Source organism: Botryllus schlosseri, chromosome 5, assembly GCF_051294905.1.
Source record: "Botryllus schlosseri isolate E-star chromosome 5, Bs_hap1, whole genome shotgun sequence".
Taxonomy (NCBI): Eukaryota; Metazoa; Chordata; class Ascidiacea; order Stolidobranchia; family Styelidae; genus Botryllus; species Botryllus schlosseri.
In genome coordinates this window covers 180,637-200,013 of record NC_137240.1, presented here as the reverse complement: position 1 = coordinate 200,013, position 19,377 = coordinate 180,637, and the positions used below count along the sequence as shown (strand labels likewise).

The window sequence follows — 19,377 nt, the reverse complement described above, 5'->3', positions numbered from 1 at the left end:
TGTCTTTTCTTCACTGCGTTCAATCAATTCAACCTTTAGGCATGCTATATGTCGGGTTCAGTGAATTCGCGGGGGATATTGACTGCGGGCACGACAGCAGTTTTGATTTGTTCAAAGTAAAAACTTCATATCAAGACCGTTTCTCATTATTGATCGTTCGCTATAGACTAGAATTATTTAAAGTATGATTTCAAAATTTTGAATGAATCTCTCACGTGCCCCTTGCGAGACGTAAATGACATACTAGAGTGCCGCGGCACACCGTTGAGAACCACTAGTCCATAGTTTAACAAGATTAGTTTCGCTTGGACGGGTTTGGTTCGGCAACGCTTACTCGCTTAGTTTAACAGAGTTCGTATCGAGGGACCATGGTAAAACCCACGCGGTCTGCGCCACCTCGGTTGCCTTCTCGAGCAAACCGTGATTCACCAATGACAACAACCAGTGACCAGTACATGCACTGGTGCAGTCTTGTCATGGCCGACCACAATTTCCCAATTGTATTAGGCGGCAGCATAATTTTTCGTAGAGTATCGCTATATTTATTGCAAGTTAAGAGGTTTGTAAGCGACATGTTATATATATATCACAATGACGAGAAAAAGCAGTGCGACGATGATTTCATGCGATGAATGTCAACTCCGTGTCTCGTAATCTGAAAGAGAATCGAAACTGCGAATCGACCAATTCTACCTTAAACTCACGTTTTTTTAAGGAAATATTTTGTACTGGTCATTCGCGCGAACATGTACTTTTTCCAGAGGTGACCAAAGTAGTCACCATGGCTAGAAGAAGTAACGGCCATAAATTTCTACTCAAATACAAGTAGTAGCAAATAGCAATTTACAAGTGAAAAAGTAAATATTCCAGGCTTAGTTTTGCCTAAAAATTGAAAACTGTCAAGTAGAAGTCGTCCAAAATCATAGCCACATGAATTAGTGCGAGCAGGCAAAGTTAGTACTAGAATACTTGGAATACTTAATTACTCCGATATGGCTACTTCTACTTTGGGCACCTCTGGAAACGACTGTGCAAGAATGGTAGATGCAGACAAATGAATAGGACAGTTTAGCATGAGATAATATGTGCTCCAAACACAGGCCAATGATATTTCAAGATTATGATTTACTCTTGCAGCGAATAGAGTGAAGGTTGGCGCGTTCAGCAAAATCTAATAACAGGTGCTTTCTGGGTTCAATACGTATTACATAGGGCTGGTCAGTGTCCGAGTGCCAGGGCGATTTCGTTCTGAATTGAGTATTAAGCTAGCATTCGAGCATCAAAACAGTATGAATGACACGGAGAGTTCAAATACACACCAAATTTAATCGACTCGATTAGAATTAATACTCGATTCAGATTAGAGTTCTCGGATCATTGCGTCCAGCCCTATACATGATACATTCCACAAGAAACATAAGACAGAGAATTGGCAGCTTTTCCACGCCGCTTATGAAACTACACTTTGCTATTAACAGATAGCGGCATCAAGACTCGATCCGATATTCCGTGGACACATCGGCATCAAAAACAGCAGGCAAAGCAGGCATGGTGACGCAAACAAGTCAATAATAACACCGTGTTAGTCGCGTCCATGCATCCGATCTACGGCTGTGTTAGGTAACTGAAACAGACAAACATGCAGAAATAAGAAAAATGCTGCGCTGACGCCATTAATACGAGCACGCAGCAAATAAGTTAATGGCCACTTAGAGATGTACGGATCAAGGTTGTACCCAAGTCAATATTACTTTTATAGTTTTGACTCGAGTCACTTTCAATTCACCACCGAGTAAAGTCCCAATCCAAATCATAACGTTTATTGCAGCAAACAATACAATCATACTGCCAACGTATTGTTTGCTGCCATTTTGAAGGTCCGTACTTCCAAAAGCCTATCACGTTTACTCTTCATTATCAAGTTTAATCCGTATCCAAATCGCTTGTTGTGAAATTCTCGGATGATATCGAGTGCCTCGGATGAGTATTTGGAAATAGCAGAAACATTTCGATAATGACCAGCTGTAGACAATAAGGACAATTGGGGTGCAAGACTCGTGCAAATTACTGAATATTCAAAATGCACAACTACAACTAGAACTACTCACTCTTCAAAATGCTCACGCTTCAAACATCACAACAAAAGTAGCCTACTAGTTGACCGCCAACTAACTAGATTGATTGTTTGTGCGAGTCGGGCAGTAAGGGTTGATTACATGATATACGAAGGCTCGAGCAGGATTTTTTTCTGTATTTTCACGTTATAGCGTGAAAAACATGATCCGTACATCTCTGTAATGAATAGAGCGCCACATTCAACATGAGCCATCACATCAAACTTACATTGCTTGGTTAAACGACCGGGTATCTGTTGAATATTTTCATATGCAGTTTTCACAATCACATCCCTGGACCGCTAAGCGGACTGGGCACAATGGTTTGAGTACACAAATCTTAATCGAGTATTGAACTGATACTCTCCTTGCCACTAAGAGTTTATCAACATGAATTATAGTTTCGATCCTATTTTCCGCAGTGGAAACCTTGAAACTTGGATTGGTGGTATCGCAGCATAAGAAACATGTCCTACAAGTTATGCATGTTACTGGAAATGACATATCTGTGATCGACCCACAGCATTGTCACAAAGTGAAATGAAATAAGTAGGGGAGAAAAAAATCAAACTATCTTTAATGTGATGTAGAGCTGACATTATATTCTTTGTGGTCTCACGAAAAGGTGCATTTTTGAGCTTTCCATATCATCTATATTGTACTCGAAGCCTAATACTCGATTCAGAATCAAACCACTGCAGTACTCAATTTTGCCCAGCCCCTAAGATCTAAACAAAGCTCATGTCAACTATTTGTAACTTGCATTTGTTGTAGATACATCTTAGCATCAGAGATTGTCATAGTCCCTACTTCAAGTCACGAGGTAAAGAATTTGCATGTCACTAATGAAGTGCAAACAAATGTGCAGGACATATTCCACATTCATGCCGCAAGTTTCACAACACAACGTGACGATAATGTAAAAGAACACAAAATGATGAACAAGCCCATGGAAAATCAATCAAACGAAAATAACCAAAAACACTCACCTTCTGTTCGGAGACACATGAAAAACATAAGATGAATTGGTGAGATGACATCAAATGTATATATTTTATCAACATACATTAGAGAGAGAAAAATAATTCCTTCATCAGCACGAAAACGAAAAAAAATGAATATTATATTCATATTGAAATAGACCCAAGTATGAATATATTATTCAATTGAATATTGAAGTTCCGCACCCCCAAGAAGCTCTTCAAAAAGGAAAAAAAAAAGCCACAAGAGCATCAGATACGCACTTCAAACTACAAAGACACAGAAAATATTGAACGGCCGCAGCACGGGAAACTAAGCTCAAAAGAATCATGATATAAACGCCAACAAAATATCTCCGATCAACCCTGAACTGCCAATAATGGCAGTCACTAACATTGTGCGCAGAATCGGGCGGCTAGTAAACTCGAGTCTAATTTGAGCCAAATCTGATTCCAGTCTGATTTGTGAAATGTTTCTAATTCTAATTTTTAATTCTAATCTAATTGACGGTTTTCCTGTAAATGCTACAGCAGAACTGTATCATGCGAAACAAGCCAAGCTTATCAGATTATCCCCATGTTTACCATTTTGAAGAAAAACTGCAAAAGAGAGGTCAGAAAATCAGGTCAGATAAACCCTAACAGCAGTTGAATAAAACATTCATATTGAAATATTAATTTATTTCAATATGAATGTATTATTCAATTGGAAATTTAAAATTATGTACCCCAGAGTCTCTCCAAACATGAACAAGCATCTTACCTTGCCGCAGAGCCAGGGTGGGTCCTACGGGCTGCAGACGCTTGCCTTTGGCGTGCCAAAAATGACTGCCCTGGGTTTGTATGCGACAGTCGTTCATCCACGGCTTTACGATGAAGCTTCATACCCTGAAGTAGTATTGCGATCATGTGGACTAGATGTGCAAAATGTAGACTGGCTGTCAGGATTGTAACCAAGTCACACGATTCCGAGTCACAACTCAATACGACTTTTATAGTTTTGACTCGAGTCAGTTATTTTCAATTCATCACTGAGTCAAGTCCAAGTCAGGGGGCAAAGGACAGAGTCATAGTGTTCACTACAGGGTTGTAATGACTTGAGTCATGACTCGACTCGAGTTTTTCTGGTGACTCGAATTGAGTCATTTTCACAATATACAGTATTGACTCGACTTAAAATCGAGTCATTGCGCATGACTCGAACCAAGTCATATGACTCAAGACTCAGATGGGCACGACCAACATTTCATTGTAATTTCGAAGAATAGTAAAGTAACCAAACTATTGGGATTTCGTCTATTAGTACTGGTACTTGAAAATGAGACCAGAAACTGCTAAAAGTGAGGAATATTAGCATATTATAGAAGCGAACCATTCGATATCACCAAAGAGTGTTATAAAAAATGGGTTTAACAAGTATAACTGGAAACTGAGCAGTCAACGCAATGACTTGGACTCGGACTTGAGTCATAATACCATGACTCGGACTCAACCCTCTGGTCGCCGAGTTGGACTTGGATTTGACTAGGTGGTTAATTGAAAATGACTCGACGTGACTCGAGTCAAAACTACAAAAGTGAGATTGACTTGTGATGCGGAGCGTTGTGACTTGGATACAGCTCTGGTTCACTGTTCGTTTTCGAGTTCAAGTTGTGTTTGACCTACTTTTCTAGAATTCGGCTTGGGTGATATTGAATATTATGATTATTGATTACAATACACTCATTTTCATCATTCATGACAGTTTCTGGACCTATTTCCCAAGTACCAGTACGGATAGACGAACTACCAACCATGTGGTAACTTTACTATTCTTGGAAGCTACAACGAAAGGCCTTTCTTGGTCGTCCGAGTCTCGAGTCATATGACTTGGTCAATTTGAGTCAATACAAAAATTGACTCAAGTCGAGTCGAATCATGTTCAGTATCATGTGAAAAAATGACTCGAGTCAATACAACCCTGAAAATGGTCCTCAGACTTCTGTGCATGTGACTAGGGCTGGACATAATCGAGTACCCAATGATTTGATTCTGAATCGAGTATTATACTTTGAGAATGATCCAGATCAAAATAATATGAATGACGTGGAAGGTGGAAAGTTGAAATATGTACCGTTTATGCGCCAACATTCCAACAAGGAACATAATGCCAGCACTTTATAGGTACATTGGTACATTTCCAACCTTACCTATTCAATTGCACTTTGTGACAATGCTGTGAGTTGATCACGACTTGACAGATATGTCATTTCCAGTAACGTTTATTCTGTATAGCTTTGAATTACACGCTTCGTGGGATGCGATACGACCAAGCGAGGTTTACAGCCTTTGACAGCGAAAAATAGAATTGAAACTATCATTTCCGTTGATATGCAGAAGCATATCATTTGAGTACTTAGACAAATCATCTCTCACTACACGACTCGATTAGTTGTGCACAGCCCTACGCTTAGTTAGTGCTAGGGTTAACTTCCGGGGTTAGGTTTGGCTCGGTTCAGGGGATATATGGTCACATGCTGAAATGCGGGACAAATGTACAAAATAGTCGGCATCACTCACCATGTTATACCAGGCATTAACAATCATCAGCTCTTCCCTTTCTTTCGTTGCCTTATTTCTTTCTCTCTCCTCCTGCAACAAAATCAGTACTTTGAGAGAGTAGCTAAAAATGAGACTGGCACAAGCTACCAATCTAGTTAGCTGACGGTCAACTAATTACTGCTTTTTCGACTACTTCTGGTTGCGGTCATTAGTTCAAGTTGTGAAAATTGAGCGGTGGTGTAGTTTTAGTTGTGAGTTTTGGAAAGTGAGTGAAGTCTGGTTCAGGAGTCTCAAACTCAAATGTGCTCGCGGGCTGATTTTCCAGTATTGGATGCCTGTACGCCTGCGGGCTGCAGCGTCAAGAATAGGGGTATTCAACGGATTTCCAAGTAGGCCTTATTAGACGGGACCACACACACTCCGCACACTTTGTGAAAATGTGATGTAATATCGTAATATTCACACTTGGCACGAAAAAAGTCCACTTTTAAGTATTTGAATAAAATTGTTATTGTAATTGGCATTACCTGTCAAAATAATGAGATACAGACACAATGCAATGGGGCAGGGCAAATGCATCATGACATCGTAAAAGCTGTTATGTTACCATTTTGCAGCTAGCACACATTTGATGTGACACAATTATTGGTAGAATATTTTAGAATTTGACAAAGATTGATCTGATACCAGAGCATTGCAGACTAATCCGGGTTACGGGCTAACCCTCATTAAGTAGGCCATTGATCATGTCATTGCAAATGTCAAAGTAAATCAGCGTCAGATTTACCTTCGAATATTGTAACAGATAAATAACAGCATAAACAACTAGTTCTCGTCCTAGGTGTGCATTTTGAAAATCCATTAGTTTGCGCGAGTCTGTCGAAAACGTATGCTCGACACCAACCTCGAGTTGCTTCAAAAGTTTGTCTTTCTCGTTGAGCTGAGCTCGCAATTTTTCCATCTGAGAACCCGATTGCTGCTGGTTTTTGTTGGGATCCAAAGTGCGGATCACCGTCTTGGCTTTCTCCAAATATTTCTTGTACCTGCATGGTTGTAATTTAGTCGATTTCGCTGTCTTACTTTTGACTCGAGTCTAGTGCTTGTCAATTCAACTTCGAGTGCAAGTCATGTGCCGCTGAATAGGGGGGTGAAACGGCCTATGAGCTATGCGGCCCTTGTTGAATTCAGCATGTCGAAAATAGTATAATATACATAAAATATATTTAATACACGCCAATTCACCGACTTTTCAATTCCAATTTCGAGCAAGCAGAATTTATAAGAAACAGTATTCTAGCATCAAAAAGCTGTCCAAGTAGAAGTAGCATACAAACAAGACTACCGGAGTATATATGTGAACTTTCAAAGACTAAAATTCACCCTAAATTCAATTATGACATCTTAAATGTGATATTAGACACTCCATTTTATGATGCCTTTTTGATATTATATATTTATATGTGGTTCCATTGAATTTTCTGCAAGGCGAAGTCCTGCTACATTCAAGTAATTTATTTGTGATTGTTTAGTGTCTTTTGAAAGAAATCTAACTTTGTTATCTGCTATAGGCAATATTTTACCGCACAGTTGATTAATTGAAGTTTGTTCAAAAGTCCCAATAGCTTTCACACAGCACTTGCCCGAAACTAGCTGTAGGCTATGTTTGACAGTTTTGCATAACACTTGTGCCGTTGCGACGAACGCCTAAAGTAGAACATGAATTCTCTATTGTGACACCATGCAAAAAACACGTTCCACACTTCTGAATAAATTTAAAATTCCATGTTTATTTCTCTAATTAATGGACTCCACTTCTTGCTTTTGGAATTGGCACATCAAATTCGAATATGTCCACGAACCACTGTAATAGAGCACGGTTTAGAAGTAGAAGTACTCTTTGGAAGTGATTACCTCAAATTAGGCGGAGCGGGAAAGATGTATGTAAAAAAGTCTGCGAATTACTGGTTTCTAGTTAATATCGAACCTTTCTTCCATATTTTTCATGTCTTCCTCTTTCTTTTTCACAAGTTCCTTGAGTTCGTTGACTTGTCGATCTGCCGCGCTCACTTGGGGCTCGATCTCTTCAATGTACGCTTTCTTGGTCTGAAGTTCAGAATCCCGGTCTCGCAGTTTCAGTCTGCAATTAAAAAATGAATCATTACCGACAGGGGACTGTGATGAATCAAGTCTGCCACTCTAGACGTGTTTTGGTCGAAGAAACCCATTGTGACAAGGGCTGAGCACAATGATTCGATTACACAAATGATTCAAGTCGAGTAGTGGGAGATTCCGAGCTCTGAAATTATACTGGTCTTGTAAATAAGAGTGAATTCATCCACAAGAATTACAGTTTCTGCACTATCTGCCATTGTAGAGGGATGTAAACCTCGATTTGTTGGATCGCAGCACACCAAACATGAAGTGCAAAGCTACGCACGTTACTGCTTACTGGAAATCACATATCTGTCAAGTTGTGATTAAACCACAGCTTTGTCACAAAGTGCAATGAAATAGGCATGGGAAAAACAACACCAAATCTTTAATGTGATGTAGAAGTGGCATTGTAATCTTTGTGGTTACGTAAAGGGTACATATTTGCACTTTCCGCGTCTTTCATACTATTATGACGGCTCGAAGTGTAACATTCGATTTTGCCCTAATTGCAACTTTCCAATTAAATTGAATTGAATAATTCAACTTACAAATGTTCTTCTAGTTTCTTTCGCAGTGCTGCGTTCTAAAAGAGAAATATGGTTTCGGCTTCAAAACAACTTGAGAATGCCCGTCGAGAAGCGACAAGATGCAAATTGACAATCTGTTTCATGTTGTTCAAAATCTTTCGAGTCACAAACTATCTCAAGATACTTTCACAAATTAGCAATCGACAAAGACTACGAAAAACATCACGTAAATTACAATACAAAACTTGGAAGCATCACTAATTATTAGAACATGATCAAGTTACAGAGCAGCATAATTCGCCCAAAAATCATTTTTAGAGCCTGACCGAATATCGGTTCGCGCATAATACCAAGTCCCTTTTACAATTCGAAAGAAATATCTGCATTAATTATTAGCTGCAATAAGTAGTGACAATGTTCGTCAAGTCACAGCATGGTAGTATCATTTGCGATTGCTTGGCTGGGAATAGTGACCATTTCGTACATTTTACGAGTGTTCAGATGCAGCCTATATAGATAAAACTTCAAAGCATTTATTTGAAGGGCAATATCTTTTGAATATCGGCTGGATATATCGGTCGAGGTGCTGGTTACAGGTATTATCTCAACGTAAGACCTTGGTAGCTTTCACACCCAATTTAACGTTAAATAAGGTGTGAAAGCTACCGACGTCTTACATTTATATATATCGTCTGCTATTTGCGCAACAAACCCTTCAGGTATTATCTTAAAATTCTGATATTGGTGAGCTCTATCGATTACCGCAAACTATTTCAGAATCATGTTCAAGCCATATATGGAGCAACCATCAAAAAATGACTTCCCAAAATCTTGACTCATCGGTATTTGCGGATTGTTTCACATCGTAATTCCCATTACCACAAAGCATGCAACCCATACTGCATACAACAACAACACTACTACTCACATTAGGCTGGAAAAGAAAGTGTAGAGTTTACAGACACAATTTGAGACAATGGATTGAGATCGAACTTGCACATACTACTGTTCTTTGAAATAGTCTAGTTCTAGTTGAAGATTTTCAATTTTCTTAAAGCTAATTTGTAGTTCAGTACTTCGTAATATCAGTTATTAGATGGGCCATTTTTTTGACTTTTCAAAAAATGTCAAAATTATTTACCAAGTCATCATTTTTTTGCAACCTGCATTTCGATTGTATCGTAGATGTTTGCACTGTCGGTGAACTTATCATTTGTCATTTTACATCTTGTAGCCTACTTCATGGGCCTACCGGTGTATAAGGTCCATTGTCCGCTCATTGTGAATCATAATCGATCAAATGAAACAAATTGGATGACATGTTTAGCTCAACAATCCGCGATATCCTAACTGAAGCAAGACTGTGTGGACACTGGTTCTTATATCAAGAAGCACGTGATGAAAGATTGTGATGCAGACAACATTGTCAGTATAAAGCAAAACAGTGTGCGAGTAATTCTAGCTCCAGACAAAAATTTTGAAAAAGGAGTACTGGTTGTTTTTGTTATAGTTGGTAGATTTGAAATGCGAATAGTTCTAGTCGCAGACTCAATAAAGTGAGTAGTTCAAGATATAGTTGCTCATTTTGAAAGGCGAGTAGCTCTAGTTCTAGTTGAGTTTTGAAATGTGAGCAGTTCCAGTCCCGTACTGTGCACAAGTGAGATGGAGACATCGACTCACGTCTTCATGTTGACTCCCCTTCTCCTGAAGTTCCGTCTGAAGGTCCTGCAGTTGAGACTGGAGTTCCAGATGCCGCTGATTCGATAGTCTGAGAAAACGTGGAAAATCTAGTTTGAAGACCTTCTCGGAGGTACAGAACTGCCATATACCATTGAAGAACATATTGATATCGAAACAAACCTGAAAATTTTATGAAAAGCTGGAAATATTCGGGTGCATTTCAATATGAATACATTGTTCAAGTGTATATTGATTATTGGAAATCTAGTTTGTTGTTTTCAGACCTTGTCTCCGTCTCCAATTCGTTGATACGAGCATTAGCAACTTCTAGTTGCGAGGTGAGAGTTGCCATTCGTTCGTCCCCGAGGTCCACCTGCCTGGCATGGAGCATTTTGTTTTCGTGCTGAAGTCTGATCATCTTCTCTCTGACACATTAGGAAATGGATTGTTCAGAAATAACTTTTTTACTGGATAGTTGATAGAATTATCAGGTTGGTTAAAACACTGCACACCCAATGACGCTCAATTCCAAGCTATTAAGGTTTAAAAAAATATACTGGTTGCCATACATACATGCCATGAAATTGTCAAGTTATCTTAAAAGTCGGTGCGTAGCAAATTTGGCTTCATTCTAACTGACAGAAGCGGAGTTATTGGAGTCAAAATTTTTGGGTTTGAACAGTATATACGGTGGATGTTTCTCAAATTAATAATTGATGAATTTCCTGAAATCCTGAATTTTGTAGATTCAGTATCTTCGCATGTAAGGGATGGAATTGAGTTAAATTTGTTATTCATCATTCATGAGAACAACTTACCAATTTCATGGCGTATCTAATAGAGTTTGATAAAAACTTTACATTTGTTTTCAAAGTTTTTGAAACTGTAATAGCTTTGCTTCTACAGGTTGGAATTGAGCGAGATTTGGTGAGAAGTGTTTTTTCAACCAACCTAACAATTTTATCGATAGAACAGTGAAATTTGAAACAAAAGTTATGTGGGCTACTGTCTCGACTCCACCAGGAAACATTCCGTTATTCTCCTTGAGTGGCATCAACGTCTCACTTGATTTCGAGCGGGGTCATCCCTGGTCCGGAGTCTCCAGCCCCGAGCAGAATCGTGTCCTGCGTCCCGACATTGGACATTTGCTGATGCGACGTCGCCATTTGCAGCTCCTCATTCGTCTCGATGAGAGACTCGCGTTCCAGCGCCAGCCTCTGTCCGCAATTAGGTGAGAATTAGAATGATACATACACGGTTTACGCCAAATGAGAACAGAATTACAACTATAACTACACAGTTTGACAAATTAGACAAGAATTAGAACATGATGATATGAACCTCTTTCTCGGCTTCGAGATTTTTTATTTTGTCGGATTTGGTCTTCACTTCAAACTCGGATTTATCGGCACGTCTCGTTTCTTCCGATAATCTGTTCTGGAGGTCGACTACCTGCAATTCAATAACTCGATGGACAAACAGTACATTCATATTGGCCCCAGTTAATGTTGGGAACAACTATCTTCGAGTCAAGTTCAAGTCAAGACACGACACGAGTCAAGTCCGAGGCATGATTCAAAGTCATTGCATCAATTGCTAGCTTCTAAAAATACAGATCAAGTTGTCAATGATTCTGAATGGAGGAACAAACATGCATGAAAAAGGCGTTTTATCCCTCACGCATGCCCAGACCTGGTAAACTACAACTATCAGCGAAAATATGTAGGATGGAACACGAAACCTTAGAAAATTGAAATGCTGCAATACAATAACAATCTAAAAATCCATTGCATAAAAACATGACAAGCATTGAAATAAACATAATGTTAGCAACTTGAGTCGCATTGGTGAAATTAATAATTAATTCTTATCAATCATATTGGACCTTAATTTCATTAAGCAGAAAGACGAGGATGTGGGTCAATCATGACTTCACACGTAAGTCATTTCATCTTTTGTACTACACAGGGTTGTAATGTTGAATGGAGTCATGCCTCGACTCTAAAACACAAAAAATGACTCGAGTCAATTTGTGTATTTGGCATTTGACTCAAGGCTCGGACCGCCAAGAGAGGCATTTCATTGTAACTTCAAATAATAAGCCAACACAATATTGGCAATTCATTTAAAATTACTGGTGATTGTAATATAGGTCCAGAGACACCGCGTGAAGTGAGGAAACTAAGTATATTATGAATAAGAGGCAGTCAATATGACACAAACAGGATTGTTACGAACATATCGAACAGGATTGAACTCGAAAATGAACTGAACACAATGACTTGGACTAGAGTCATAACACTCTGACTCAAACCTTTGAACCCCGACTTGAACTTGACTCGGAGGTGAATTGAGACTTGACTCGAGTCAAAACTATAAAAGTACAATCGACTGGGACTACATGTTTGGTAAACTGCGTTATGACCAATCGATGTCAAAGCCTCCCACGGTGTACAATAGTATCAAAACTACAATTCTCGTTGTTAAAGCGACCCTCACAGGCAAGGAGAGTATTATTTTAGTATTCGGGAAAAATCATCTCTCGACTCGAATCATTAGAATTAGTGTTAAAAAATATCTGAGTACCTCAATCACACTATGCGCAGCACTAATTGTTTGCTGCAAGCTTTCAAATTCCTCACAACAAGGACCCGAATCTAACAGAGTCAATACCACGGTACTGCCACAAAATCTGACCTGTCTTTTATAAGTATCTAGTTGCACGCGGGCCGCGTTCGCTTTCCGCAGCTCGTCCTCCAGATGCACGGTCTGTTCCATGAACGATGTGTTTTTTTCTTCGAGAAGTTTCACCTGAAAAACACGGTAAATTTGAATAGGCTTTTCGAAGTACAGAACTTCAATATTGCAGCAAACAATACGTTCATATTGTTAAATTTATTCCACTGGAAGCTTTTCGACTGGCTCTCTTCAGCAGTGAACGCCAGTAAATGAGGTTAACCAAGTTCGAAATATAGAAAGAATTTTGTCGTTGTGACGTAATAATGACAAGTACACAAGTCGCAGTAAACAGGGCACGGTCACGTTACAGCACACACAAAATCAGCTGTAAAACAGCCGAATGACGAAACAACACTAATGGAAGATTCCCAGCGTAGCGTGTAGAGATGTTCCTTCTGGCGGCAGAGGATCGGCTTTCGAAGTTTTTTTGAAGTTGATTAAATTTGCCATTCATGCGGACTAGAGTATTTCAAAAATCACTTTATTCTTCAAATTTAAATGGCTATGTGATGACAATGTTAGCTTGGTTGAAAATACGACGCGCACTTACTTTATCTCGATTCCAGTCTGAAGAAGCAATTCAAAAAATAATACTAATTGTGGGTAGTCTGATAACCAGCAAGAAAAGAATTACAGCTCTAAATACTACTTCAGATAAAAAATTTTCAACTCCATTTCTTTGCTTCGACAGGTTGGAATTGAGCCAAATTTGTTGTGCGCCATTGTTTTACGTAACCTAACCCAGCAGTAAACTTTGAACAATTTATTTTTCCACATTTTAAAAATAAATACAAATTTTATAAAAACTAATACCTAACTGCAGAGTTTTCTTAGGCAAATAAACAATTTTATCAACTACTCATTTTATCAACTAATCAAAATTAACTTGATGAAATTGTTGGGGTGCTTGATGCACACATAAAATGGACTCAATATTAACCTGTAGAATGAAAGTCGTGGTATTTTGGTGGGAAATTCAACTAATATTATAGAATTAGTCACCATTAATGCTATAATTTCAAATCGAATCCAAAATTTTCTGACAAGTTGACAATTTCATGAGATTGACCATAAAATTTGATGAAAAAAGTTACCGTGGAACAAGCCTACTGTACATCTCAAGCTCCTATATCAGACTAACCTGGCCTCTCAAATCGCCGAGCTCTTTCAGCTTCAATTTGTAAGTCTCAACAGCAGCTTCTAGCTTGGCCGCTTTGTCTGAAGCCGATCGCAGGTAATCGATTTCGTCCTTGAGCATTCGGGACTCGTCCGCCAGAGAAGAGAGATCATCCATGCGCGACTGAGACTCTGACAGTTCTCTCTCCAAAACCTCGCATCGAAGCTTGAAGTCGTCCCGTGCGCTCTCCAGTCTGCAATTGAATAAGGTATTCATATCGAAATGAACCCGAATTATTCGTGCACACCAGACTTCTACAGACCAAGGCATTTTCCAAATGCGCAACTAGAACTAGAACTACAAATACACACTTTTGAAAACTCCTAACTAGGAACTAGTACTAGGACTTATGACCTATAAAAACCGCACCAATACTGAATACCAATTACTGAATTAAGAGATGGGGTTGACAGAAAAAATTGAATATTTTTTAAAATCTTTGTTATGATATATTCAAAAATTTAAAACTACTACGTGCTCACATCCACCAGTTGGAATCAAGCCAAATTTGGTGTGGCCCATTTTTTAGGCAAGCTAAAAATTTACTCAGTGAACCCCCGAAATCCGGAAAAAAAAGTTATTTTATTGTGAAGTCATGATCAATTCACAGTATTGTAACGATGTGCAGTGAATTGGGCATGTTGATATAAATACGTGGTTGGGTTGGCCGACATATGAGCAAGCAACACAATCAAAAACGATAGTGGAGCATGCTTCTTTCATTCAGCATGTGACTTCAGAACCCTAAAAGTAACCCTAACCCGGAATTTAACCCACATGCCCAATCGTCGCATGCTCATATGACTATGGACCACTTCATTGTCTTTAATGTGCTATAAAACTGGCGTTGCATTTTTTGCGGCTGTATAGGACAGGAAAGGACGTAGTTTATTTTTGTCCTTGATGTTTTTGCGGCATATACACCGACTCATGATACACATACGCACGATCTGCGCATATGCATACCATGAGCGCATGATGTGCATATGCCGCTGGACAAGGAAGTGCAGATATAGCCTTGTACGGCTTTCTAAGTCATGCACCACCCCTCCATGCTATCCCAGTAATGCATGAGCGCCAAGCAGGGAAGCCATGGATACCAGTGTTACTAATCAGGTCTTTGGTCTGACCCGGCCGGGAATCGAACCCACGACCTACCGATCAAGAAGCCGGTCGCTTAACCATTACGCTATCTTGTCGGCTACATAAAAGCTACATGTTTGAACTTTATTCATCAAAGGAAACGGCCGTATGCATTTTCGTCCTCAGTGTTTTTTGCAGCATATACACCGACTCATGATCTGTGCATATGCATACCATGAGTACACGATGTACATATGCAGAGAGACAGGGAAGGTGCAGATATAGCCGTGAAATGCTCAAGTCTAGCACCCCCCCCCCTCCATGCCATCCTGGTAATGCTGAAGGCTAAGTGTGGAAGCCATCAATACCAATGTTACACATCAGGTCTTTGGTCTGACCAGCCGGGGAATGAACCCACGATCAAGAAGCGGGACGCCTCACGATTACGCTATCTCGTCGTTCATCATTTATGCCGTTACGATAACGAGTGATAGTCGATTCGACACAGAATGGAATTACTCAGGAACTCGATTTTCCCACCTATACGTCTCTTCCTGGAGTAATTCGATCTGTTGCAACATTTGCGAATGTCGGACGTTGCCCGGCGAAGAAGGATCGTCGAATTGCTCTGCCGCCAAACGTTCTTGCAACTGCTCGTTTTCCAGCTGGATGTTCGACTTCTCTTCGTGGAGAAGTGCCACCTGCACAAATTTCAAGAAACTACCGAACAGATTCTATGTAGCAGTCGTCGTCAGCACTGAAGCAGGAGGAATGAAGCCATAAATTTTTACTCAAGTACAAGTTCCGATCTCAAAGTATTCTAGACCTATTTGTTTGACTTCAAGTCGAGATAGATCTTGCCTTGAGCCACTAATCAACCAAAATACAACTAAGCACATTCAATGAAGACTGACGATATCAGAATTTTTAAGGGTAATTATGTGTCGCGTTGACGAAAATAAAAGGCCACTTTCCATACTCGACTCCCGACTGACCCATTTTTTGATAATATTGCTGTGATGTGTAGTTAAAAAGGATCCGCATTGCAGAATTCTTGTCATTTATGTTACCTAACGAAGACGGATTTATGGAGTACCGTAATAAGATTACCGAGCAGAAATCTTCCTTACATGTTCATTAGCACTTGAAAAGGAACTGCTGAGTCCTGCTTTGACGTCATATCAGCCTGATTTCAAACACCTTGCAGCCCAGGTAGAGTGGAGACGCACCGCATCACCACACAATAATAAACTGCATTTCAATGTCACGCAACAAATTCGTATTTTGAATTTCTGTGTTGTGGCACTTTTATAGCTAAGAATTTCGCTATACGGCTGACATACGGCGACCCTAGAAGTTTCACAAAACAACTGACACATGCTAACTGTAACTGAATCACCATGGTTTGCAGTGGTGGTCAGTCACGAAGAAATAGCGTACTTGTATTAGTTCAGGTGGTTTTCTGGTCAAAACTGGAGAGATGACATAATATATTCTTGTCCTTGATGTCTGGAATACTCGCTACTTCCCGTGATTCATTCCCTGCAACCAGCAACAGTGCAGCGCCCGTTTATTGACTTTGAGGGCATTTACAGTGCCATGGCCGGAGAAAATTTTCTATTTCCGGAATTAGTGCAATAGTAGCTTTCGTTTAAGATCGGTTTTGATGATTTTTTTTTGTGTATTTGATCAAATAAATCCAAAACTATTTTCTTTTATAAATGCCTCTACAGCAAGGGCGCGCAACTTCTCCGGTAGGCGGGTCGGATTTGGAAAAATGAAGTATTTGGCGTGCCGGATTCCTGAATCTATACATTATTCACGGATTTCTCCGGCTATACAAGAAATAAATCATATTTAATGTAAACTTCAAGTTTAAGCATGGAGACCAAAAACAGTATTGAATGAATTTATTAATGTAATGTACTTCAATAGTTGTAGAAGTGAAATTAGTCATCTGTGGTGAAGCAAAGTTTTCAACAACTTCTTTGAACTCTGGCCGCATGTAGAAGCCCTTAGTAAAGACTGCACATGAACATCAGTTAGATTGTCTTGTTAATGTTTATGGTCGAGAAATCTCTGCTTGCACATGTATATAGACTCACGGGCATCTCAAAATCCCGTCTTGTTGCCCGCCCCTGTTCTGTGGGTTGTAATTGAGCCAAAAGGTGTGCAGTGTATTTTGTAGTTGACCTACCAATTTTGAAAACACTTTTCATTTATGAACAGCACTAACCATTACGTTAGTCATCTATTGTTTAGTATAGCAGTTCAATCACGTCTTCTAAGAAAAGTGGTTGCTGCAAAAAGGTTTTTCACACACTCCACTTTAATCTGAGACCCATCAATTTAGAGGGCAGAGCATACACTTGTACAAACTACTGGATATAAGACTAGAACAACAACTAGAACGAATGACATTTAAAAATCCGAAATTCCCCAACTAGAACCGATCTAACACACTTCACCCACGAAGCATCTCATTTATTTTTAATGTATCGAAATCGGAACAGATCGACGGAAACGGGGTGGGATTTCGACCCCAAAACACATGCCCTGGCTACAAGATTTTCAAAGTGCGCAACTACGAGTAGAACTATTAAAAAATCAGTAGTCAGTTGACCCTGAAAAAACTGCATTGGTAGTTTGTACAATACGGCTGTTCAAAAAGAACTTTTTCTTCAGATTTCACTGGCTACTTGATAGAATTGTTAGGTTGGTGAAAACAACGCTGCGCACCAACTTTAACTCAATTCGTACCAGTAGAAGCGATTTTCTTGCATTAGAAAATTTTGAGTTTATCATTAAAGAACAAAAAATAACTTTTCAAAATTTTTCTGTCGACCCCATATAATTGTTATGCTATCAATAGTGATGATGCACACCAAATTTGGCTCAATTCCACCAGAAGCGAAGTTATTGCAGTAGAAAAATTTGGATTTGAATAAAATAGTATTTACGGTGACTAACTCTTTCATTATTTATTATAAAATCATGAAATTGGAAATTTTTCTACTGCGATAACTTCGCTTCTAGTGGTTGGTATTGAGCCAAGGTCGGTGTGCAGCGTTGTTTTCACCAACCTAACAATTTTATCAAGTAGCCAGAGAAATCTGAAGAAAAAGTTTATTTTTGAACAACCCAATTGTACAAGTCTGTCGCAGAGAACAGAATAGCTGATTTTTAGAGAGAAGGAGAGAAAAAATGGACCTGATCAAATAGAAGAGAGCATTCTTCTCTTAAAGAGGAGCGTTCGGAAAACACCATCGTTAACTGATGGAAGAGAAAGGGAAAGTGAGAGAGAGAAAGACAGAGAGAATATACTGGCTCTAAACCTGGTTATCGAGCTCGTGGCATCGTTGGGCGATTTCCTCTCTCTCCGCCTCGATTTCTTTGATCTTGCGATGTAGCATTTGCAATTCCTGCGACGCCTCACTGGTCCCGGCAGAGTCGACCTGGTCAGAGCCACAGGGGACATAGTGCTGCATCAGTTCCTGAAAAAAAGATTATGGCTTGGTAGAGGAACCAACAGTGGGCACAGTAGGGCAGACTCGGACTACTGGATCATTCTAGTCTTCTAACTGGGCTAATTAGAGAAAAATCACGGCATTCTAATTTCATTTGAATTGGTGGAATGTTTTTTACGCTATCATTTGTAATCCACTCTAATTTCTGCTCTCATAAAAAGGCTACAGGAGAATTGTGTCGTTCGAAACGAAGGAAAACTCGCTGAATAAATCTTTTCAATTCTCAGGCTCATGAAAATCAACTCGGATTTGATAAAGTGAAATTGTTTCATGTTCCACGTTTCAGGCAAATACGCTAATTCTAATCAAAATGAAAAATGTTATTGGAAATGGCATATCTGTCAAGTCGTGATCAATCCACAGCATGTGCACAAAGTCCAATGAAATAGGCGTGGCACATTTATAGTATACTCATTTTCTCACTTGTAGCAGTTTCTGGTTGCATTTTCAAGTGTCAGTTCCAATAGACGAAATCCAATAGTGTAGTGACTATTCTTCGAAATTACAGCGAAATGTCGGTCTTGGCCGTCTGAGTCACGAGTCATATGACTTGGTTCGAGTCATGCGCATTGTTTTGAGTCCAAGTCAAGTCAATACCGGATTTTGCAAAAGTGACTTGAGTCAAGTCGAGTCATCAGAAAATCCTGACTCGAGTCATTACAACCTTGGTCTTATGTGATAACATGTGATACTTGAATACTCGACTCCGAGTCGTATATGCCCCAGGTGCTGGCTTTTGTCCAGCCCGAGGATAACAAGTGGTCGGAAAAAATTGTCCCGGACATACCTGGATTGCTGTCATGACGACATGCTGCACGTCCTCGTCCAATTGCATGATTTCTTCGATGTACTCTG

At 39.5% G+C, this 19,377-nt stretch overlaps 1 protein-coding gene across 7 annotated transcripts in view; it reads right to left on the bottom strand.

Moving 5' to 3' along the window:
• The window catches only part of LOC145438478 (protein Hook homolog 3-like), a 30,580-nt gene that overhangs the window by 2,987 nt on the left and 8,216 nt on the right, over positions 1-19,377 (bottom strand). For 2 of the 7 annotated variants that reach the window (XM_080315804.1, XM_080315808.1), the window contains 14 exons: positions 19,310-19,374; positions 18,331-18,489; positions 15,536-15,696; positions 13,877-14,105; positions 12,694-12,807; positions 11,338-11,448; positions 11,062-11,213; positions 10,281-10,421; positions 9,997-10,084; positions 8,338-8,372; positions 7,620-7,772; positions 6,540-6,678; positions 5,654-5,725; positions 3,858-3,982 (listed from right to left, as the gene is read on the bottom strand). In XM_080315804.1, coding sequence (XP_080171930.1) covers positions 3,858-3,982; positions 5,654-5,725; positions 6,540-6,678; positions 7,620-7,772; positions 8,338-8,372; positions 9,997-10,084; positions 10,281-10,421; positions 11,062-11,213; positions 11,338-11,448; positions 12,694-12,807; positions 13,877-14,105; positions 15,536-15,696; positions 18,331-18,489; positions 19,310-19,374 — 1,744 coding nt within the window. Of the gene's footprint in view, positions 1-519; positions 673-2,343; positions 3,107-3,846; positions 3,983-5,653; positions 5,726-6,539; positions 6,679-7,619; positions 7,773-8,337; positions 8,373-9,996; positions 10,085-10,280; positions 10,422-11,061; positions 11,214-11,337; positions 11,449-12,693; positions 12,808-13,876; positions 14,106-15,535; positions 15,697-18,330; positions 18,490-19,309; positions 19,375-19,377 lie in introns of those variants that run through there. The other 5 variants (XR_013914943.1, XR_013914944.1, XM_080315806.1 and 2 more) reach the window with 5 other exon arrangements.